Source organism: Salvelinus fontinalis, chromosome 34 (genome assembly GCF_029448725.1).
Source record: "Salvelinus fontinalis isolate EN_2023a chromosome 34, ASM2944872v1, whole genome shotgun sequence".
NCBI classification, from domain to species: domain Eukaryota; kingdom Metazoa; phylum Chordata; class Actinopteri; order Salmoniformes; family Salmonidae; genus Salvelinus; species Salvelinus fontinalis.
The window spans coordinates 27,270,956-27,295,569 of NC_074698.1; the positions used below are offsets into that span (position 1 = coordinate 27,270,956).

At 43.5% G+C, this 24,614-nt stretch overlaps 1 protein-coding gene across 4 annotated transcripts in view; it reads left to right on the forward strand.

The window, feature by feature from the left end:
- The window catches only part of LOC129833649 (rho GTPase-activating protein 17-like), a 55,065-nt gene that overhangs the window by 670 nt on the left and 29,781 nt on the right, over positions 1 to 24,614 (forward strand). For all 4 annotated transcript variants that reach the window (XM_055898361.1, XM_055898359.1, XM_055898360.1 and 1 more), the window contains exon 2: positions 12,328 to 12,367. In XM_055898361.1, coding sequence (XP_055754336.1) covers positions 12,328 to 12,367 — 40 coding nt within the window. The remainder of the gene's footprint in view (positions 1 to 12,327; positions 12,368 to 24,614) is intronic.

Below are 24,614 nucleotides of genomic sequence, written 5' to 3' on the forward strand. Positions count from 1 at the left end.
TCTCCCTATCACAAATCGTTCTCCTGACTATAGCCAGCCTCTGTGAGTTGTATCTCATCTCAGTGGGCTGTGTCAGAAGTGTTGGGCCACATATGAGTGCTCAAGAATGGGTTGATACCAATTAAATGTGATAATATAAGAAAGATATGCCTAACATAAGAACTTTTACAATGAATAACTTTTATAATGAATACATGAATGTGTAATCAAAAAGCTTATAGTCACAACCTGATGTGGATATGATGTCTGAATAGTTTGCCTGACAAATGTTAACTTCTTAATGGTAGGCTACATGCGTCCTACAAGGATTGATTTGTTAGGCCTACACGTGCTGTGGGACGAAAGTCAAAATGGTGGTCTAACTAGTGGTCTAACCAAATGGTGGTCTAACTAGTGGTCTAACCAAATGGTGGTCTAACTAGTGGTCTAACCAAATGGTGGTCTAACTAGTGGTCTAACCAAATGGTGGTCTAACTAGTGGTCTAACCAAATGGTGGTCTAACTAGTGGTCTAACCAAATGGTGGTCTAACCATGATGTAATTAGTGTATTGTGGACAACCCCGCTCTGTGCAATTGGGTTCTGGACTTCCTGACGGGCCGCCCCCAGATGGGGAAGGTAGGAAACAACGTCTCCACTTCGCTGATCCTCAGCACTGGGGCCCCACAAGGGTGCGTGCTCAGCCCCCTCCTGTACCCTGTACTCGCTGTTCACCAATGACTGTGTGGCCATGCACACCTACAACTCAATCATCAAGTTTGCAGACAACACAACAGTAGTGGGCTTGATTAGCCGCAACAGCGCCTCTTCAACCTCAGGAGGCTAAAGAAATGTGGCTTGTCACCCAAACCCTCACAAACTTTTACAGATGCACAATTGAGAGCATCCTGTCGGGCTGTATCACCGCCTGGTACGGCAACTGCACAGCCCACAACCGTAAGGCTCTCCAGAGGGTGGTGCGGTCTGCACAACGCATCACCGGGGGCAAACTACCTTCCCTCCAGGACACCTACACCATCCGATGTCACAGGAAGGCCAAAAAGATCATCAAGGACAACAACCACCCGAGCCACTGCCTGTTCACCCCGCTACCATCCAGAAGGCGGGGTCAGTACAGGTTCATCAAAGCTGGGACCGAGAGACTGAAAACAGATTGTTAAACAGCCATCACTAACTGCCTACATACAGACTTGAAATCATTGGCCACTTTAATAAATTGATCACTAGTCACTTTAATAATGCCACTTTAATAATGTTTACGTATCTTGCATTACTCATCTCAAATGTATATACTGCATTTTATACCATCTATTGCATCTTGCCTATGCCGCTCTGCCATTGCTCATCCATATATTTATACGTATATTCTTAGTCCATTCCTTTACTTAGATTTGTATGTATTAGGTAGTTGTGGAATTGTTAGATATTACTGCACTGTCAGAACTAGAAGCACAAGCATTTTGCTACACTCATTAACATCTGCTAACCATGTGTATGTGACCAATAAAAATGTATTTGATTTGAATATAGCTAGTGTGCTATGATGGAAAAACACTGACTGTTATATGTTTATAGCCAACTCCCATGTAAAGGGGGAATCCCCATCCATCCAACCAGGCACTGTGCAGCCCCCATCCCACACTGCTTCCTCACTGTGCCCCCTCTCCCTCTGACCCTACAGGGGTTGCCCTCAGGCGCTCAACACCACTGTTGTCCTTCTGACCCTACAGGGGTTGCCCTCAGGCGCTCAACACCACTGTTGTCCTTCTGACCCTACAGGGGTTGCCCTCAGGCGCTCAACACCACTGTTGTCCCTCTGACCCTACAGGGGTTGCCCTCAGGCGCTCAACACCACTGTTGTCCCTCTGACCCTACAGGGGTTGCCCTCAGGCGCTCAACACCACTGTTGTCCCTCTGACCCTACAGGGGTTGCCCTCAGGCGCTCAACACCACTGTTGTCCCTCTGACCCTACAGGGGTTGCCCTCAGGCGCTCAACACCACTGTTGTCCCTCTGACCCTACAGGGGTTGCCCTCAGGCGCTCAACACCACTGTTGTCCCTCTGACCCTACAGGGGTTGCCCTCAGGCGCTCAACACCACTGTTGTCCCTCTGACCCTACAGGGGTTGCCCTCAGGCGCTCAACACCACTGTTGTCCCTCTGACCCTACAGGGGTTGCCCTCAGGCGCTCAACACCACTGTTGTCCCTCTGACCCTACAGGGGTTGCCCTCAGGCGCTCAACACCACTGTTGTCCCTCTGACCCTACAGGGGTTGCCCTCAGGCGCTCAACACCACTGTTGTCCCTCTGACCCTACAGGGGTTGCCCTCAGGCGCTCAACACCACTGTTGTCCCTCTGACCCTACAGGGGTTGCCCTCAGGCGCTCAACACCACTGTTGTCCCTCTGACCCTACAGGGGTTGCCCTCAGGCGCTCAACACCACTGTTGTCCCTCTGACCCTACAGGGGTTGCCCTCAGGCGCTCAACACCACTGTTGTCCCTCTGACCCTACAGGGGTTGCCCTCAGGCGCTCAACACCACTGTTGTCCCTCTGACCCTACAGGGGTTGCCCTCAGGCTCTCAACACCACTGTTGTCCCTAAGTCTCTGCTGATGTCCACTGAGCTAACACCACTGTTGTCCCTCTGACCCTACAGGGGTTACCCTCAGGCGCTCAACACCACTGTTGTCCCTCTGACCCTACAGGGGTTGCCCTCAGGCTCTCAACACCACTGGTGTCCCTAAGTCTCTGCTGATGTCCACTGAGCTAACACCACTGTTGTCCCTCAGCTCAGTGGACATCAGCAGAGACTAACACCACTGTTGTCCCTCAGTCTCTGCTGATGTCCACTGAGCTAACAACACTGTTGTCCCTCAGTCTGCTGATGTCCACTGAGCTAACACCACTGTTGTCCCTCAGTCTCTGCTGATGTCCACTGAGCTAACACCACTGTTGTCCCTCAGTCTCTGCTGATGTCCACTGAGTTAACACCACTGTTGTCCCTCAGTCTCTGCTGATGTCCACTGAGCTAACACCACTGTTGTCCCTCAGTCTGCTGATGTCCACTGAGCTAACACCACTGTTGTCCCTCAGTCTGCTGATGTCCACTGAGCTAACACCACTGTTGTCCCTCAGTCTGCTGATGTCCACTGAGTTAACACCACTGTTGTCCCTCAGTCTCTGCTGATGTCCACTGAGCTAACACCACTGTTGTCCCTCAGTCTCTGCTGATGTCCACTGAGCTAACACCACTGTTGTCCCTCAGTCTCTGCTGATGTCCACTGAGTTAACACCACTGTTGTCCCTCAGTCTCTGCTGATGTCCACTGAGCAACAGTATTATCCCATTAGGATAGTCTATGGAGCATAAGTACTGCACACTATATCCTCCAGTAGTACATCCTCTGGAATAAATTAAAATGACCTTGACTAACCTGTACCCCCACACGTTGACTCGGTACCGGTACCCTCTTTATATATCCTTGGTATTGTTATTTTTTTTCTGTAACTTTTAATTACATTTTTTACTTTAGTTTATTTAGTAAATATTTTCTTAACTCTATTTCTTGAACTGCATTGTTGGTTAAGTGCTTGTAAGTAAGCATTTCACGGTAAGGTCAACACCTGTTGTATTCGGCGCATGTGACAGATGAAATTTGATTTGATACACGATTTCGCCTGGCATAGAAAATGTGCTCTCTCATCAGGACACTGATGTTCAGAGCAGCTAGCCAACAACACAGCTAACACAATCGCAAACTAGGTGCATTTAGTCTGTTCACCTGTATCCTTTTGACATTTCTTTGTATATAGCCATAGAAATTATGCCAGCTGATTCATAATTTCGACTGGCTGAGGAAAGCTGTCTGCCTGTCTGTCTCGTCCCGACTTCCGACACGTTCATTACTATGGGACAGCTGGAGATCAAATTTCAAAATTGAAATAATGTTGCAAATGTCGGAGAGAGAGACAGCAAGGTTGATACAAATCTCCGCTGTTGAAAACTAAATGCTAGTCTAAAAGAAATGTGAGATAATATCTAGATGCTTTTTATAATGGAAATCAAGTTTATAAAGTGCCTGGCTGGGCTGACGATGGAACAGAGTAAATGAGCATTTCAACGTCATAGTTTATTCGATGGTAATTTGTGGAATAGACACCTGCCGGAATGCGGTTTTATCCAATCAGCATCCCGGATTAGACCCACCGGTTGTATAATGATTTATACTGTAGACTCACTTCCAACCCTGTGTCTTCATAGTAGTGCAATAAGCCTTACAAGAGAGGCTAGACATTCTGTTCTGGTACTGTAGTTTATATAGCTAGTCATTCTGTTCTGGTACTGTAGTTTATATAGCTAGTCATTCTGTTCTGGTACTGTAGTTTATATAGCTAGTCATTCTGTTCTGGTACTGTAGTTTATATAGCTAGTCATTCTGTTCTGGTACTGTAGTTTATATAGCTAGTCATTCTGTTCTGGTACTGTAGTTTATATAGCTAGTCATTCTGTTCTGGTACTGTAGTTTATATAGCTAGTCATTCTGTTCTGGTACTGTAGATATATAGCTCGTCATTCTGTTCTGGTACTGTAGTTTATATAGCTAGTCATTCTGTTCTGGTACTGTAGTTTATATAGCTAGTCATTCTGTTCTGGTACTGTAGATATATAGCTAGTCATTCTGTTCTGGTACTGTAGTTTATATAGCTAGTCATTCTGTTCTGGTACTGTAGTTTATATAGCTAGTAATTCTGTTCTGGTACTGTAGTTTATATAGCTAGTCATTCTGTTCTGGTACTGTAGATATATAGCTAGTCATTCTGTTCTGGTACTGTAGTTTATATAGCTAGTCATTCTGTTCTGGTACTGTAGTTTATATAGCTAGTCATTCTGTTCTGGTACTGTAGTTTATATAGCTAGTCATTCTGTTCTGTTACTGTAGATATATAGCTCGTCATTCTGTTCTGGTACTGTAGTTTATATAGCTAGTCATTCTGTTCTGGTACTGTAGTTTATATAGCTCGTCATTCTGTTCTGGTACTGTAGTTTATATAGCTAGTCATTCTGTTCTGGTACTGTAGTTTATATAGCTAGTCATTCTGTTCTGGTACTGTAGTTTATATAGCTCGTCGTTCTGGTACTGTAGTTTATATAGCTCGTCATTCTGGTACTGTAGTTTATATAGCTCGTCATTCTGTTCTGGTACTGTAGTTTATATAGCTCGTCATTCTGTTCTGGTACTGTAGTTTATATAGCTCGTCATTCTGTTATGGTACTGTAGATATAAAGCTAGTCATTCTGTTCTGGTACTGTAGTTTATATAGCTAGTCATTCTGTTCTGGTACTGTAGTTTATATAGCTAGTCATTCTGTTCTGGTACTGTAGATATATAGCTAGTCATGCTGTTCTGGTACTGTAGTTTATATAGCTCGTCATTCTGTTCTGGTACTGTAGTTTATATAGCTAGTCATTCTGTTCTGGTACTGTAGATATATAGCTCGTCATTCTGTTCTGGTACTGTAGTTTTTATAGCTAGTCATTCTGTTCTGGTACTGTAGTTTATATAGCTCGTCATTCTGTTCTGGTACTGTAGTTTATATAGCTAGTCATTCTGTTCTGGTACTGTAGTTTATAAAGCTAGTCATTCTGGTACTGTAGTTTATAAAGCTAGTCATTCTGGTACTGTAGTTTATAAAGCTAGTCATTCTGGTACTGTAGTTTATAAAGCTAGTCATTCTGGTACTGTAGTTATAAAGCTAGTCATTCTGGTACTGTAGTTTATAAAGCTAGTCATTCTGGTACTGTAGTTATAAAGCTAGTCATTCTGTTCTGGTACTGTAGTTATAAAGCTAGTCATTCTGGTACTGTAGTTTATAAAGCTAGTCATTCTGGTACTGTAGTTTATAAAGCTAGTCATTCTGGTACTGTAGTTTATAAAGCTAGTCATTCTGGTACTGTAGTTATAAAGCTAGTCATTCTGGTACTGTAGTTATAAAGCTAGTCATTCTGGTACTGTAGTTTATAAAGCTAGTCATTCTGGTACTGTAGTTATATAGCTAGTCATTCTGTTCTGGTACTGTAGTTATAAAGCTAGTCATTCTGGTACTGTAGTTATATAGCTAGTCATTCTGTTCTGGTACTGTAGTTATAAAGCTAGTCATTCTGTTCTGGTACTGTAGTTATAAAGCTAGTCATTCTGTTCTGGTACTGTAGTTTATATAGCTAGTCATTCTGTTCTGGTACTGTAGTTTATATAGCTAGTCATTCTGTTCTGGTACTGTAGTTTATATAGCTCGTCATTCTGTTCTGGTACTGTAGTTATAAAGCTAGTCATTCTGTTCTGGTACTGTAGTTTATATAGCTAGTCATTCTGTTCTGGTACTGTAGTTATAAAGCTAGTCATTCTGTTCTGGTACTGTAGTTTATATAGCTAGTCATTCTGGTACTGTAGTTTATATAGCTAGTCATTCTGTTCTGGTACTGTAGTTATATAGCTAGTCATTCTGTTCTGGTACTGTAGTTATAAAGCTAGTCATTCTGTTCTGGTACTGTAGTTATAAAGCTAGTCATTCTGTTCTGGTACTGTAGTTATAAAGCTAGTCATTCTGTTCTGGTACTGTAGTTTATATAGCTAGTCATTCTGGTACTGTAGTTTATATAGCTAGTCATTCTGTTCTGGTACTGTAGTTTATAAAGCTAGTCATTCTGGTACTGTAGTTATATAGCTCGTCATTCTGTTCTGGTACTGTAGTTATAAAGCTAGTCATTCTGGTACTGTAGTTTATAAAGCTAGTCATTCTGGTACTGTAGTTTATAAAGCTAGTCATTCTGGTACTGTAGTTTATAAAGCTAGTCATTCTGGTACTGTAGTTATAAAGCTAGTCATTCTGGTACTGTAGTTTATAAAGCTAGTCATTCTGGTACTGTAGTTTATAAAGCTAGTCATTCTGGTACTGTAGTTATAAAGCTAGTCATTCTGGTACTGTAGTTATAAAGCTAGTCATTCTGGTACTGTAGTTTATAAAGCTAGTCATTCTGGTACTGTAGTTATAAAGCTAGTCATTCTGGTACTGTAGTTATAAAGCTAGTCATTCTGTTCTGGTACTGTAGTTATAAAGCTAGTCATTCTGTTCTGGTACTGTAGTTTATAAAGCTAGTCATTCTGGTACTGTAGTTATAAAGCTAGTCATTCTGGTACTGTAGTTATAAAGCTAGTCATTCTGTTCTGGGTTTAACACTCAACACACCAGAAGTTCATTGCTGTCGGGGTCGGCAACAGGCGGCCCGCGGGCCAAAACCGGCCTGCGAGTGATTCATTTTATTTTTGAGTATAAAAAGAATGTTAAATCACCAAGAATTCAGCTTAAAATGAGTTTAATTTAGGAATTAAGTACCCAAGAGACATATGTGATTGGGTCTCAATGTAATTCATGGTATGAAATGATTGTTAAAACAATCGGCCCATAGATGAGTATACCAGTATTCATTCAGGCTTGATTAGTTTTACTGTAGATATGTTCACATAATACCGAGCGAAGACTTTTAAAGTGTTCCACGGTTGTTTCCAGTGAATTAATTAGGGTCTTTCTATTTCACCAGAGTGGTAAAGCTGTATTACACCTCCCTCACTGTACCTATGGTCTGGTGAAAGACTGCTGGAATACTCATCATGTCTGTGATACAGTAAATCAGAGATTGTAATGTAGTTTGCAGACCTGAGTCAATGGGAGGTCACTGTGTGTGTGTGTGCTTGCGTGAAGGGGGGTGTATGTGTTTTGTGTGAGTAGCCTACAAGTGTGTGTTTTTGTGTGTGTATTTGAGCACACTCGTATGTGTTTATATTTAATATATATTTGTGTGTATGCGTGTGATTGGCCTACACGTGAGTGAGTGTGTGTGTGGAGGGGGGGGGGGGGGGGGGTAGCCTATGTTTGTGTGTGTGTGTACACCAGTGCATGTCTGTTTATATTTACCTGTGTATGTGGTGAGCCTATTTGTGTTACAGGTTAGCATAGTGATAAGAGCATCAGCAGTTATTTCCTACACTTGTCAAACTGCAGCAGTATGTTACTGGCTAATGTGGTCAGTCTGTTTTGCATTCCTTTCCTCCATATCTTAATTTCTGTTACCAAGCTTAAAGTATGTGTAGTAGACTGCAATAGTAACACTGTTGCTATGTATTAGCTCTGAAGATATAGCAGCTCTGAGAGACAGTACTGCATCACCAAATATGTAGACCACAGTGTAAAGAGTTGTTGAATATGTAGACCACAGTGTAAAGAGTTGTTAAATATGTAGACTACAGTGTAAAGAGTTGTTAAATATGTAGACTACAGTGTAAAGAGTTGTTGAATATGTAGACTACAGTGTAAAGAGTTGTTAAATATGTAGACTACAGTGTAAAGAGTTGTTGAATATGTAGACTACAGTGTAAAGAGTTGTTAAATATGTAGACCACAGTGTAAAGAGTTGTTGAATATGTAGACAACAGTGTAAAGAGTTGTTGAATATGTAGACCACAGTGTAAAGAGTTGTTGAATATGTAGACTACAGTGTAAAGAGTTGTTAAATATGTAGACTACAGTGTAAAGAGTTGTTAAATATGTAGACTACAGTGTAAAGAGTTGTTAAATATGTAGACCACAGTGTAAAGTTGTTGAATATGTAGACTACAGTGTAAAGAGTTGTTAAATATGTAGACCACAGTGTAAAGAGTTAAATATGTAGACCACAGTGTAAAGAGTTGTTGAATATGTAGACTACAGTGTAAAGTTGTTGAATATGTAGACTACAGTGTAAAGTTGTTGAATATGTAGACTACAGTGTAAAGAGTTGTTGAATATGTAGACCACAGTGTAAAGAGTTGTTAAATATGTAGACTACAGTGTAAAGAGTTGTTGAACCACAAGAGATAAATAGGCTTGATTAGGTCTTTGCTGGTGCATGACTGCTGTACCACCAAACCCACAACCCCACAGTTTAGAGAGTCTCAGAGTCTCTTCAGCAGACACTGGAGAGACACAGAGTCTCTTCAGCAGACACTGGAGAGACACAGAGTCTCTTCAGCAGACACTGGAGAGACACAGAGTCTCTTCAGCAGACACTGGAGAGACACAGAGTCTCTTCAGCAGACACTGGAGAGACACAGAGTCTCTTCAGCAGACACTGGAGAGACACAGAGTCTCTTCAGCAGACACTGGCTAACATGTTCCAGTGACTGGATGGATAGATAACCAACCTGATAGACAGAAAGCAGGGGTTTCCTGTTTAGAAGCTTGACGGAGAGTCTCTGTAACAAAGTCGTGGGGCTCAATACGTGGATTAGATAAATAAAGAGGAAAATATATCTATCTAACCCAAGTCTATATGTAACCATTACTGAGCTTATTAAGATGGTGAGCTGACATGAAGCTAAATTGAATGACCTGAGAAGTGGATGTATGGGGTGGTTGTGACTGAGTCGATTCGTCTGATCATCTTTCTACATACGTTTCATTTCTTATTCAGTGTTCTAGTCTCTCTTCTCCCAGGGTCCTGACTGTAGCAATGCAGTCAAGATGCCTATTCTTAGAATAATGCCTGCTAGCTCAATGCAGCTATTCTAGCTCAAATCAATGCTAATTCATTATAGATTCTTTCTCAGCTCATAGCCTCCTACCTCCCCAGGCCAACCAACGACCATGTCTTCTCAGTAACGAGATACTTTACTGCATGGTCTGTGTGGATATTCTGCTTTGACCTGCCATTTGTCTGGTCTCGATGATATCAGGGCTTGATTTATGTGGCCTTTACAGATTAAGATATATCCATCCCTAGTCTTTCTGGTTGATTATAAACTTACTTCAGCAATTAAAGGGATAGTTCAGCGATTTAACTTCAAACCAAAGTGTAGATTTCAGTCACTCCTTGTCCATAGACTGCTTTCAAGGTAAGGGAGCAAATATGTAAATACGTCAAATCGCTGAACTATCCCTTTTATACAATTCTGCTACTTTCAGTGGGATAGATCATAGACACAGTTTCTATTTGTTGTACTGTATACCAGCGGTACCATTTACAGTAAAGCAGGGGCTTGGTACAGTAATGTGCAGTATAGGGTATAGTAAGGTATTATTTCAGTGGGTTACAGCATTATTAGGTAATATGTGTTTGTTTGTGTGTGTCTGTGTGTGTGGGGGGAGGGGGGTTAATTAATCCCAATGAGCATTACTGTAGGTTGTTGGCCCAGACTCCAGTAAGAGGAGAGTGCCCTCTGGGGAAGATGGTGTGTGTGTGCGTGTAAGTTTTCACACGTGTGAGTGACCTAAGTTTCTGTAGCCATCCTACTGGCTCAGCAGTATCAGAACCCTCTAAATGGTGAGCTAATGATCACTTCACTATCAGAACCCTCTAAATGGTGAGCTAATGATCACTTCACTATCAGAACCCTCTAAATGGTGAGCTAATGATCACTTCACTATCAGAACCCTCTAAATGGTGAGCTAATGATCACTTCACTATCAGAACCCTCTAAATGGTGAGCTAATGATCACTTCACTGTCAGAACCCTCTAAATGGTGAGCTAATGATCACTTTACTATCAGAACCCTCTAAATGGTGAGCTAATGATCACTTTACTATCAGAACCCTCTAAATGGTGAGCTAATGATCACTTTACTATCAGAACCCTCTAAATGGTGAGCTAATGATCACTTTACTATCAGAACCCTCTAAATGGTGAGCTAATGATCACTTCACTATCAGAACCCTCTAAATGGTGAGCTAATGATCACTTCACTATCAGAACCCTCTAAATGGTGAGCTAATGATCACTTCACTATCAGAACCCTCTAAATGGCGAGCTAATGATCACTTCACTATCAGAACCCTCTAAATGGTGAGCTAATGATCACTTCACTATCAGAACCCTCTAAATGGTGAGCTAATGATCACTTCACTTCCCAGCCCACTTTAAGTCTGGCTTTTGTTAAGTGCTGGGAAAATCTAGTGCTGGGACCACCACTCCACTGGATCAAAGGGAACTGTGTGTTATTACAGATGTAGGGATAGGTCTATGGAGAATATTGGCTGTTCTTTTTTTCCACAGTGAATGATGGTGTTAAGATCGGTAGGGTGTGTTTCCCAAAAGGTGGATCAGGAAGATCAATATGGGTTTCTCTTGCACCTGATTCTTTGTGGCTAGATTGCGTCGATGAACAGTTTTTGCTTATTGGGTCTCAATAACATTTGAATGGCTATAAGTCTGTCACAGTGCCAAGAAAACCTTTGAAACCACAGCTGTATGGAATAGTGCATTTTGGTTTTGGAATGATGTCAGTAAACTCTCCACTCCACTCCTCTCTCTCCTCCAACATACTAGCTGACTGGTGGGTATTACATATTTGAGACATCAACAGACCTCTCACCTCCTGCTGTTGCCATAACAAATGCTGGAATTCAGGAAACAGGAAGTGTGTGTTCTAACAGGGGGAGGATCTAACAGGCCCTCTCCCTGGAAACAGCCACAGGCAGAGGTGTGGAGTGTCAGTGTGTATGAGTGAGTTATGTCTACTTGTGATGTTTGTTGTGCAGGGTAGTCCAGGGTGAGTTTCCTGAAAGCTTTATTTCTCTCGTCGACCCAGGCCCAGACCACTCTTAGTACAGCAGAAACTCTTTTGTTGTTGTAGGGCTGCCGGCTCCGTTGTCTAGAGAAAAAAAGTGCAACGTTACCTATGACTTGCCCCTAATCAGTAAGACAGGTTAGTCTTCATTACCTGTCGTAGTATTGGCTCAGCGATGGAGAGGTAGAGAGATATACACTCGCCAATCTCTGTTTGTTCTCTTTTCACTGCAACGTTACTCTTGCTAAGTTGAAATGAAGTGCAGTGGAGTTGCAGGCTTACAGCACCACTATAGTACCACAATAGTTCACTTATTAAGTCTTTCAGTCACTCCTGGAATTACATTGTTTTTTTAATCAATAGAGTGTTATAAACTGTGAGAGAGTGTGATCTGGCACAACTCTGACACAGGCCCTGCACTACAGTTGGGCTCAGTTGGTCTTTCCGTACCATATGATATCTTAAATACCACCATGTTGCAGGTAGAAATGCAAAGTATAGAACTGACACCATTCTCTATTCTTTACAACAGAGAAGCATTTCTGTAGCCTGGTTGAACCAGACTGAACACTGCACTCACCATTGTTTCTGGTGAGCGCACAGTTCAGTCTGGTTTAACCAGGCTAACATTTCTGATCTACACTCTACACTTCTATTGGAACTCTCTGTAATGAATAAGCCCTATTATGTCTGCCTATCTGACCTTTGACCTCATGTGTTTTCCTCCACAGAGCTGAGAAGACTGAGGTGCTGAGTGATGACCTTCTACAGGTGAATATTATTATTCTGTCTCCTGCTTCCACTTTATACTCAGGCACAGCAGCCTTAGACACTGTCAAGTCAAATGCAACCATTAACATACAGTATGACTTGTGGAAGGAACATGTGATGACTTGTGTTGACTGGATGGAACATGTGATGACTTGTGTTGACTGGGTGGAACATGTGATGACTTGTGTTGACTGGGTGGAACATGGGATGACTTGTGTTGCCTGGGTGGAACATGTGTTGACTGGGTGGAACATGTGATGACTTGTGTTGACTGGGTGGAACATGTGATGACTTGTGTTGACTGGGTGGAACATGGGATGACTTGTGTTGCCTGGGTGGAACATGTGTTGACTGGGTGGAACATGTGATGACTTGTGTTGACTGGGTGGAACATGGGATGACTTGTGTTGACTGGGTGGAACATGGGATGACTTGTGTTGACTGGGTGGAACATGGGATGACTTGTGTAAACTGGGTGGAACATGTGATGACTTGTGTTGACTGGGTGGAACATGGGATGACTTGTGTTGACTGGGTGGAACATGGGATGACTTGTGTTGCCTGGGTGGAACATGTGTTGACTGGGTGGAACATGTGATGACTTGTGTTGACTGGGTGGAACATGGGATGACTTGTGTTGACTGGGTGGAACATGGGATGACTTGTGTTGACTGGGTGGAACATGGGATGACTTGTGTAAACTGGGTGGAACATGTGATGACTTGTGTTGACTGGGTGGAACATGGGATGACTTGTGTTGACTGGGTGGAACATGGGATGACTTGTGTTGACTGGGTGGAACATGGGATGACTTGTGTTGCCTGGGTGGAACATGTGATGACTTGTGTTGACTGGGTGGAACATGTGATGACTTGTGTTGACTGGGTGGAACATGGGATGACTTGTGTTGCCTGGGTGGAACATGTGATGACTTGTGTTGACTGGGTGGAACATGGGATGACTTGTGTTGACTGGGTGGAACATGGGATGACTTGTGTTGACTGGGTGGAACATGGGATGACTTGTGTTGACTGGGTGGAACATGGGATGACTTGTGTTGACTGGGTGGAACATGGGATGACTTGTGTTGACTGGGTGGAACATGGGATGACTTGTGTAAACTGGGTGGAACATGTGATGACTTGTGTTGACTGGGTGGAACATGTGATGACTTGTGTTGACTGGGTGGAACATGGGATGACTTGTGTTGACTGGGTGGAACATGGGATGACTTGTGTTGCCTGGGTGGAACATGTGATGACTTGTGTTGCCTGGGTGGAACATGTGATGACTTGTGTTGCCTGGGTGGAACATGTGATGACTTGTGTTGCCTGGGTGGAACATGTGATGACTTGTGTTGACTGGGTGGAACATGTGATGACTTGTGTTGCCTGGGTGGAACATGGGATGACTTGTGTTGACTGGGTGGAACATGGGATGACTTGTGTTGCCTGGGTGGAACATGTGATGACTTGTGTTGCCTGGGTGGAACATGTGATGACTTGTGTTGCCTGGGTGGAACATGGGATGACTTGTTTTGACTGGGTGGAACATGGGATGACTTGTGTTGACTGGGTGGAACATGTGATGACTTGTGTTGCCTGGGTGGAACATGGGATGACTTGTGTTGACTGGGTAGAACATGGGATGACTTGAGTTGACTGGGTGGAACATGTGATGACTTGTGTTGACTGGGTGGAACATGTGATGACTTGTGTTGACTGGGTGGAACATGTGATGACTTGTGTTGACTGGGTGGAACATGTGATGACTTGTGTTGACTGGGTGGAACATGGGATGACTTGTGTTGACTGGGTGGAACATGGGATGACTTGTGTTGACTGGGTGGAACATGGGATGACTTGTGTTGACTGGGTGGAACATGGGATGACTTGTGTTGACTGGGTAGAACATGGGATGACTTGTGTTGACTGGGTAGAACATGGGATGACTTGTGTTGCCTGGGTGGAACATGGGATGACTTGTGTTGCCTGGGTGGAACATGTGATGACTTGTGTTGACTGGGTAGAACATGGGATGACTTGTGTTGACTGGGTGGAACATGTGATGACTTGTGTTGACTGGGTGGAACATGGGATGACTTGTGTTGACTGGGTGGAACATGTGATGACTTGTGTTGACTGGGTGGAACATGGGATGACTTGTGTTGACTGGGTGGAACATGGGATGACTTGTGTTGACTGGGTGGAACATGGGATGACTTGTGTTGACTGGGTGGAACATGTGATGACTTGTGTTGACTGGGTGGAACATGTGATGACTTGTGTTGACTGGGTGGAACATGTGATGACTTGTGTTGACTGGGTGGAACATGTGATGACTTGTGTTGACTGGGTGGAACATGTGATGACTTGTGTTGACTGGGTGGAACATGTGATGACTTGTGTTGACTGGGTAGAACATGTGATGACTTGTGTTGCCTGGGTAGAACATGGGATGACTTGTGTTGACTGGGTAGAACATGTGATGACTTGTGTTGCCTGGGTAGAACATGGGATGACTTGTGTTGCCTGGGTAGAACATGGGATGACTTGTGTTGACTGGGTAGAACATGTGATGACTTGTGTTGCCTGGGTAGAACATGGGATGACTTGTGTTGACTGGGTAGAACATGTGATGACTTGTGTTGCCTGGGTAGAACATGGGATGACTTGTGTTGCCTGGGTAGAACATGTGATGACTTGTGTTGCCTGGGTAGAACATGGGATGACTTGTGTTGACTGGGTAGAACATGTGATGACTTGTGTTGCCTGGGTAGAACATGGGATGACTTGGGGAAAAGGTCTGATGCTGCACAAAAGGAGTAATTTAGTGAACCTGTGATTGTTTCTGAATAAAATAATACATTGCCTTGTAAACTTTGCAAGACAAGTTGGCTAAAGCAGAACCGTTTGTTTCAAGCCGTGTTATCACGTTCACAGTCTACCTCCATCATCATAACCCCTCCTAGCAGAGAGAGATGCAACATGAGTCATTTAGTGATGAGGGATTTAGTCGAAGTACACACACAAAAACACATCCTGTCTTTTTTTGGTAAGAAATCTTGACCCTGGTCTTGAAGCAAGGCTGTTGGCAGGGGTTTGTTGTTGGGTCTGGTTTTCAGTGATGTGCTGCCAGGTGCGATGTGTGAAAAAGCCGGTTACCATGTTTTTCCAATCAGAACAGACCTTGGCAGCTTGTTTTACTCCAGAACACATACTGTGCCAGGGAGAACAACATGGCAGCTGAATGAAATGACTGTGTGTATGTTAATTGAGAGGAGGAGAGAGAGAGTGAATGTTAATTGAGAGGAGGAGAGAGAGAGTGAATGTTAATTGAGAGGAGGAGAGAGAGAGTGAATGTTAATTGAGAGGAGGAGAGAGAGAGTGAATGTTAATTGAGAGGAGGAGAGAGAGAGTGAATGTTAATTGAGGAGGAGAGAGAGAGTGAATGTTAATTGAGGAGGAGAGAGAGAGTGAATGTTAATTGAGAGGAGGAGAGAGAGAGTGAATGTTAATTGAGGAGGAGAGAGAGAGTGAATGTTAATTGAGGAGGAGAGAGAGAGTGAATGTTAATTGAGGAGGAGAGAGAGAGTGAATGTTAATTGAGGAGGAGAGAGAGAGTGAATGTTAATTGAGGAGGAGAGAGAGAGTGAATGTTAATTGAGAGGAGGAGAGAGAGAGTGAATGTTAATTGAGAGGAGGAGAGAGAGAGTGAATGTTAATTGAGAGGAGGAGAGAGAGAGTGAATGTTAATTGAGAGGAGGAGAGAGAGAGTGAATGTTAATTGAGGAGGAGAGAGAGAGTGAATGTTAATTGAGGAGGAGAGAGAGAGTGAATGTTAATTGAGGAGGAGAGAGAGAGTGAATGTTAATTGAGGAGGAGAGAGAGAGTGAATGTTAATTGAGGAGAGAGAGAGTGAATGTTAATTGAGAGGAGAGAGAGTGAATGTTAATTGAGAGGAGAGAGAGTGAATGTTAATTGAGAGGAGGAGAGAGAGAGTGAATGTTAATTGAGAGGAGGAGAGAGAGAGTGAATGTTAATTGAGAGGAGGAGAGAGAGAGTATGTTAATTGAGAGGAGGAGAGAGAGTGAATGTTAACTGAGGAGAGAGAGAGTGAATGTTAACTGGGAGGAGGAGAGAGAGAGTGAATGTTAACTGAGAGGAGGAGAGAGAGAGTATGTTAACTGAGGAGGAGAGAGAGAGTGAATGTTAACTGGGAGGAGGAGAGAGAGAGTGAATGTTAACTGGGAGGAGGAGAGAGAGAGTGAATGTTAACTGAGAGGAGGAGAGAGAGAGTATGTTAACTGAGAGGAGGAGAGAGAGAGTATGTTAACTGAGAGGAGGAGAGAGAGAGTATGTTACCTGAGAGGAGGAGAGAGAGAGTATGTTACCTGAGAGGAGGAGAGAGAGAGTATGTTAACTGAGAGGAGGAGAGAGAGAGTATGTTAACTGAGAGGAGGAGAGAGAGAGTATGTTAACTGAGAGGAGGAGAGAGAGAGTATGTTAACTGAGAGGAAGAGAGAGAGAGAGTATGTTAACTGAGGAGGAGAGAGAGAGTATGTTACCTGAGAGGAGGAGAGAGAGAGTATGTTACCTGAGAGGAGGAGAGAGAGAGTATGTTACCTGAGAGGAGGAGAGAGAGAGTATGTTAACTGAGAGGAGGAGAGAGAGAGTATGTTAACTGAGAGGAGGAGAGAGAGAGTATGTTAACTGAGAGGAGGAGAGAGAGAGTATGTTAACTGAGAGGAGGAGAGAGAGCAGGAAAGAAAGTGATTCTCCATGCTCTATTGAATAGACATGGTCTGTAAGAGAGGGAAGAAGTGTGGTAAAAGTGGAACAGAGGAAGTGAAAGAGGTAGTGTGAGTGCCAGACAACTCTACACACCTCTCTCATCTCTTCATAAAAAACACTCGAGTCACACTTTTAGGACCTGCCTTAGTGAACTGTGAACCTAAGCTTGACTTAATATACACACAGCCTAAGCACCTGGTTAACAGTGACAGTTTCTAGGGCTGAATAGACAGACAGAACAGGAATGGATGGGGATACTGGAACTACATAGAGTACAAGACAGTGGACAATGTATTGAATCTGTACTTACTGGTTATCACAATGCACTATGGGATTTGAGGCTGACTTCATAGTCTGATTTGAAAGGTATTGACTATAAATAAGAGACTGCATCTCAACTAGAGGTCGACCGATTATGCTTTTTCAACGCCGATACCGATTATTGGAGGACCCAAAAAAAGCCGATACCGATTAATTGGACGATTTAAAAAATATATATATTTATTTCTAATAATGACAATTACAACAATACTGAATGAACACTTATTTTAACTTAATATAATACATCAGTAAAATCAATTTAGCCTCAAATAAATGATGAAACATGTTCAATTTGGTTTAAATAATGCAAAAACAAAGTGTTGGAGAAGAAAGTAAAAGTGCAATATGTGCCATGTAAGAAAGCTAACGTTTAAGTTCCTTGCTCAGAACATGAGAACATATGAAAGCTGGTGGTTCCTTTTAACATGAGTCTTCAATATTCCCAGGTAAGAAGTTTTAGGTTGTAGTTATTATAGGAATTATAGGACTATTTCTCTCTATACGATTTGTATTTCATATACCTTTGACTATTGGATGTTCTTATGGGCACTTTAGTATTGCCAGTGTAACAGTATAGCTTCCATCCCTCTCCTCGCCGCTACCTGGGCTCGAACCAGGAACACATTGACAACAGCCACCCTCGAAGCAGCGTTACCCATGCAGAGCAAGGGGAATAACTACTCCAAGTCTCAGAGCGAGTGACGTTTGAAACGCTATTAGCGTGCACCCCGCTAACTAGCTAGCCATTTCACATCGGTTACACCAGCCTAATCTCGGGAGTTGATAGGCTTGAATTCATAAACAGCGCAATGCTTGAAGCACAGCGACGAGCTGCTGGCAAAACGCACGAAAGTGCTGTTTGAATGAATGCTTACGAGCCTGCTGGTGCCTACCATCGCTCAGTCCGATTGCTCTATCAAATTATAGACTTAATTATAACATAATAACACACAGAAATACGAGCCGTAGGTCATTAATATGGTAGAATCCGGAAACTATCATCTCGAAAACAAAACGTTTATTCTTTCAGTGAAATACGGAACTGTTCCGTATTTTATCTAACGGGTGGCATCCATAAGTCTAAATATTCCTGTTACATTGCACAACCTTCAATGTTATGTCATAATTACGTAAAATTCTGTCAAATTAGTTCGCAACGAGCCAGGCGGCCCAAACTGTTGCATATACCCTGACTCTGCGTGCAATGAACGCAAGAGAAGTGACACAATTTCACCTGGATAATATTGCCTGCTAACCTGGATTTCTTTTACCTAAATATGCAGGTTTAAAAATATATACTTCTGTGTATTGTTTTTAAGAAAGGGATTGATGTTTATGGTTCGGTACAGTCGTACAACGATTGTGCTTTTTTCGCAAATGCGCTTTTGTTAAATCATCCCCCGTTTGGCGAAGTTGGCTATCTTTGTTAGGAAGAAATAGTTTTCACAGAGTTCGCAACGAGCCAAGATCAATGCCCAAACTGCTGCATATACCCTATACACTTCTGCAAGAGAAGTGACACCATTTTTCCTAGTTAAAAGAGATTCATGTTAGCAGGCAATATTAACTAAATATGCAGGTTTAAAAATATATACTTGTGAATTGATTTTAAGAAAGGCATTGATGTTTATGGTTAGGTACACGATGGAGCAACAACAGTCCTTTTTTTCGAATGCCACCGCATCGATTATATGCAACGCCGGACACGCTAGATAAACTAGTAATATCATCAACCATGTGTAGTTAACTAGTGATTATGATTGATTGATTGTTTTTTATAAGATAAGTTTAATGCTAGCTAGCAACTAGTTAACCGTAAGGTTGCAAGATTGAATCCCCGAGCTGACAAGGTAAAAATCTGTCGTTCTACCCCTGAACAAGGCAGTTAACCCACCGTTCCTAGGCCGACATTGAAAATAAGAATGTGTTCTTAACTGACTTGCCTAGTTAAATAAAGGTGTACATTTTTTGGGGGGATTGTTATGAAAACTTGAAATTGGCCCTAATTAATCGGCCATTCCGATTAATCGGTCTACCTCTAATCTCAATAGTCTGGAATGGCTTCCTTTCCTCCACTCCTGCTCTTATCTTCATTGTAACGGTCTTCGTATGAAGAAGGTGTGGACCAAAGCGCAGCGTGGTACGTGTTCATGATTTTTATTTAACCCCCCCCCCCCCCCCCAACGGTGCAGACTCCGTCCGCAAAACCTAAACCTATAGGGGAGGGTCTGGGTGGGCATCTATCCGCAGTGGCGGCTCTGGTGCGGGACGTGGACTCCGCTCCTCCTTAGGCTTGGCCCACTTAGATGGCGCCTCTGGTGCGGGGACCATCGCCGCCGACCCCAGACTGGGGAGCCTCGCAGCGGGCCCCAGACAGGAGGGCGACTCTGGCAGCTCCGGACAGGAGGGCGACTCTGGCAGCTCCGGACAGGAGGGCGACTCTGGCAGCTCCGGACAGGAGGGCGACTCTGGCAGCTCCGGACAGGAGGGCGACTCTGGCAGCTCCGGACAGGACTCACAGTGCTGGGGAGACACACAGGAGACCTGGCTCTGGGAGCAGGCACAGGACTCACCAGGCTGGGGAGACATCCAGGAAGCCTCTTCCTTGGCCGAGGCACCGGATACACTGGGCCGTGGAGGCGCATTGGCGGTCTCGAGCGCAGAGCTGGCCCCACCCGTTCTGGCTGGATGTCAGCTTCCACCCGGAAAATGCGGCACCGAGCACACCGGCCTGTGAATGCTCCGCCTCGACACCGTGAGCATCACCCCATAGCACGTGGCCTGACCAGTCCCATGCTCGCCACGCCAACTCCATTCTCCGGTATCCCTCCTCGCACTGTTCTAGAGAATCCCAGGCGGGCTCCGGCACTCTCCCTGGGTCGACCGACCACCTCTATCTCCTCCCAGGTTGTCTCATACTCCAGATAGCACTGCTCACCTGTCCAGGTGTCCCTTTCACCTTGGTGGTGGGTAGTTCTGTAACGGTTGTCGTATGAAGAAGGTGTGGACCAAAGCGCAGCGTCGTACGTGTTCATGATTTTTATTTAACTCAGAACACTACGAACAAAAATAACAAAGACAAACGAACAGTTCTGTAACCAAACTAAACAGAAAACAACTACCTACAAAACACAGGTGGGAAAAGGCTACCTAAGTATGGTTCTCAATCAGAGACAACGATAGACAGCTGCCTCTGAGAACCACACCCGGCCAAACACACAGAAATAGAAAACATAGAACACAAAACATAGAATGCCCACCCCAACTCACGCCCTGACCAAACCAAAATAGAGACATAAAAAGGATCTCTAAGGTCAGGGAGTGACATTCATAATCACAAACTGAAATAACATAACAGGTAAAAGTGATATGGAAAGGAAAGTGAAATCCAATCTTTCATATATGAATGACCATGATGGAGATACTTACTGTAAGTTGAGGCTGAGGAAACTGTTTACTAATATTGAAACACATCCTAACTCTCTGCTATGCTGACTGACTCTTCCTTGGTGAGAATGCAGTAAGAAGCTGTTTACAAGTATTGAAACACATCCTAACTCTCTGCTATGCTGACTGTCTCTTCCTTGGTGAGAATGCAGTAAGAAGCTGTTTACAAGTATTGAGACACAGCCTTTAACTCCCTCAAGACTCTCCCCTGAATTCAGGAGATAGGGATTCCTTCCCACAAGTTCTCCCTCAGCTAAACTTTGCTCCTGCAGAAGTGCTTTGTGCTGCCAAGACACTCCTACTATCTATTTCCCCTCCTCACTGGAATGTGCTTCACTAGTTGAATGCTAATGTCTCTCTGAGCGTGAGGGCAGTCCAAGTCAGGGCTATGGTTCGTATCACATGGATGGCAGTCTAGGTCCAGCATTCAGAGTTCCTTTCTGGTGGGTTTTATACAGGCATTTTCACCCTTGAAGGGTATTGCCTGCATATACAAACGCAAGTATGCCTACATGTACACACAAACTCACACATTATGTTCTTCTATCCTCGTGGGGACCTAATGAATTTCCATTCAAAATCCAATTTTTCCTATCCCTTACCATAACCCTAACCCTAACCCTAACCCGTAACACTAACACTAAACCTAACTCCGAACCTTTAACCTAACCTCTAAGCTTAAAATAACATTTGTCCTCATGGGGTTGTGGGAAATTTCCCCACAAGGTAGAATTTTCCTTGTTTTACTATCCTTGTGGGAACTTTTGGGGATTTTAGGTCCCCTCCACACACACACACACACACACACACACACACACACACACACACAAGCACCTTCCTAATATTGAGTTGCACCCACTTTTGCCCTCAGAACAGCCTCAATTCGTTGGGGCATGGACTCTACAAGGTGTCAAGTGTTCCACAGCGATGCTGGCCCATGTTGACTCCAATGCTTCCCACAGTTGTCAAGTTGGCTGGATGTCCTTTGGGTGGTGTACCATTCTTGATACACATGGGAAACTGTTGAGCGTGAAAAACCCAGCAGCGTTGCAGTTCTTGGCAAACTCAAACCGGTGCGCTTGGAACCTACTACCATACCCCATTCTTTTGTCTTGCCCATTCACTATCTGAATGACACACATACACAATCCATGTCTAATTTTCTCAAGACTTAAAAATCCTTCTTTAACCCGTCTTCTCCCTTCATCTACACTGATTGAAGTGGATTTAACAGGTGACATCAATAAGGCATCATAGCTTTTACTCTATTTCACCTGGTCAGTCTGTCATGGAAAGAGCAGGTGTTCATAATGTTTTGTCTATACACATATGCCTGCATATACAAACACAGGCATACACATAAGCAATGATACCGTAAACAGAGACAGATGGCAGACACATTCAATTCATTTCAACAGATACAGTATAATAAACAGATTTAACCCACAGTTTGCTGTTTGTGGGTGGATAGCTCAATATGTCAAGAGAGACCAGGTACTGTAGCTCAATATGTCAAGAGAGACTAGGTACTGTAGCTCAATATGTCAAGAGAGACCAGGTACTGTTGCTCAATATGTCAAGAGAGACTAGGTATTGTAGCTCAATATGTCAAGAGAGACCAGGTACTGTAGCTCAATATGTCAAGAGAGACCAGGTACTGTTGCTCAATATGTCAAGAGAGACCAGGTACTGTAGCTCAATATGTCAAGAGAGACCAGGTACTGTTGCTCAATATGTCAAGAGAGACCAGGTACTGTAGCTCAATATGTCAAGAGAGACTAGGTACTGTAGCTCAATATGTCAAGAGAGACCAGGTACTGTAGCTCAATATGTCTAGAGAGACTAGGTACTGTAGCTCAATATGTCAAGAGAGACCAGGTACTGTAGCTCAATATGTCAAGAGAGACCAGGTACTGTTGCTCAATATGTCAAGAGAGACCAGGTACTGTAGCTCAATATGTCAAGAGAGACTAGGTACTGTAGCTCAATATGTCAAGAGAGACCAGGTACTGTAGCTCAATGTGTCAAGAGAGACCAGGTACTGTAGCTCAATGTGTCAAGAGAGACCAGGTACTGTAGCTCAATATGTCAAGAGAGACTAGGTACTGTAGCTCAATATGTCAAGAGAGACCAGGTACTGTAGCTCAATATGTCAAGAGAGACCAGGTACTGTAGCTCAATATGTCAAGAGAGACCAGGTACTGTAGCTCCATGTGTCAAGAGAGACCAGGTACTGTAGCTCAATATGTCAAGAGAGACCAGGTACTGTAGCTCAATGTGTCAAGAGAGACCAGGTACTGTAGCTCAATATGTCAAGAGAGACCAGGTACTGTAGCTCAATATGTCTAGAGAGACTAGGTACTGTAGCTCAATATGTCAAGAGAGACTAGGTACTGTAGCTCAATATGTCAAGAGAGACCAGGTACTGTAGCTCAATATGTCAAGAGAGACCAGGTACTGTTGCTCAATATGTCAAGAGAGACCAGGTACTGTAGCTCATTATGTCAAGAGAGACCAGGTACTGTAGCTCAATATGTCAAGAGAGACCAGGTACTGTAGCTCAATATGTCAAGAGAGACCAGGTACTGTAGCTCAATGTGTCAAGAGAGACCAGGTACTGTAGCTCAATATGTCAAGAGAGACCAGGTACTGTAGCTCAATATGTCTAGAGAGACTAGGTACTGTAGCTCAATATGTCAAGAGAGACTAGGTACTGTAGCTCAATATGTCAAGAGAGACCAGGTACTGTAGCTCAATATGTCAAGAGAGACCAGGTACTGTTGCTCAATATGTCAAGAGAGACCAGGTACTGTAGCTCAATATGTCAAGAGAGACCAGGTACTGTAGCTCAATATGTCAAGAGAGACCAGGTACTGTTGCTCAATATGTCAAGAGAGACCAGGTACTGTAGCTCATTATGTCAAGAGAGACCAGGTACTGTAGCTCAATATGTCAAGAGAGACCAGGTACTGTAGCTCAATATGTCAAGAGAGACCAGGTACTGTAGCTCAATGTGTCAAGAGAGACCAGGTACTGTAGCTCAATATGTCAAGAGAGACCAGGTACTGTAGCTCAATATGTCTAGAGAGACTAGGTACTGTAGCTCAATATGTCAAGAGAGACCAGGTACTGTAGCTCAATATGTCAAGAGAGACTAGGTACTGTAGCTCAATATGTCAAGAGAGACCAGGTACTGTAGCTCAATATGTCAAGAGAGACCAGGTACTGTTGCTCAATATGTCAAGAGAGACCAGGTACTGTAGCTCATTATGTCAAGAGAGACCAGGTACTGTAGCTCATTATGTCAAGAGAGACCAGGTACTGTAGCTCATTATGTCAAGAGAGACCAGGTACTGTAGCTCATTATGTCAAGAGAGACCAGGTACTGTAGCTCATTATGTCAAGAGAGACCAGGTACTGTAGCTCATTATGTCAAGAGAGACCAGGTACTGTAGCTCAATATGTCAAGAGAGACTAGGTATTGTAGCTCAATATGTCAAGAGAGACCAGGTACTGTAGCTCATTATGTCAAGAGAGACCAGGTACTGTAGCTCATTATGTCAAGAGAGACCAGGTACTGTAGCTCATTATGTCAAGAGAGACCAGGTACTGTAGCTCGATATGTCAAGAGAGACTAGGTACTGTAGCTCATTATGTCAAGAGAGACCAGGTACTGTAGCTCGATA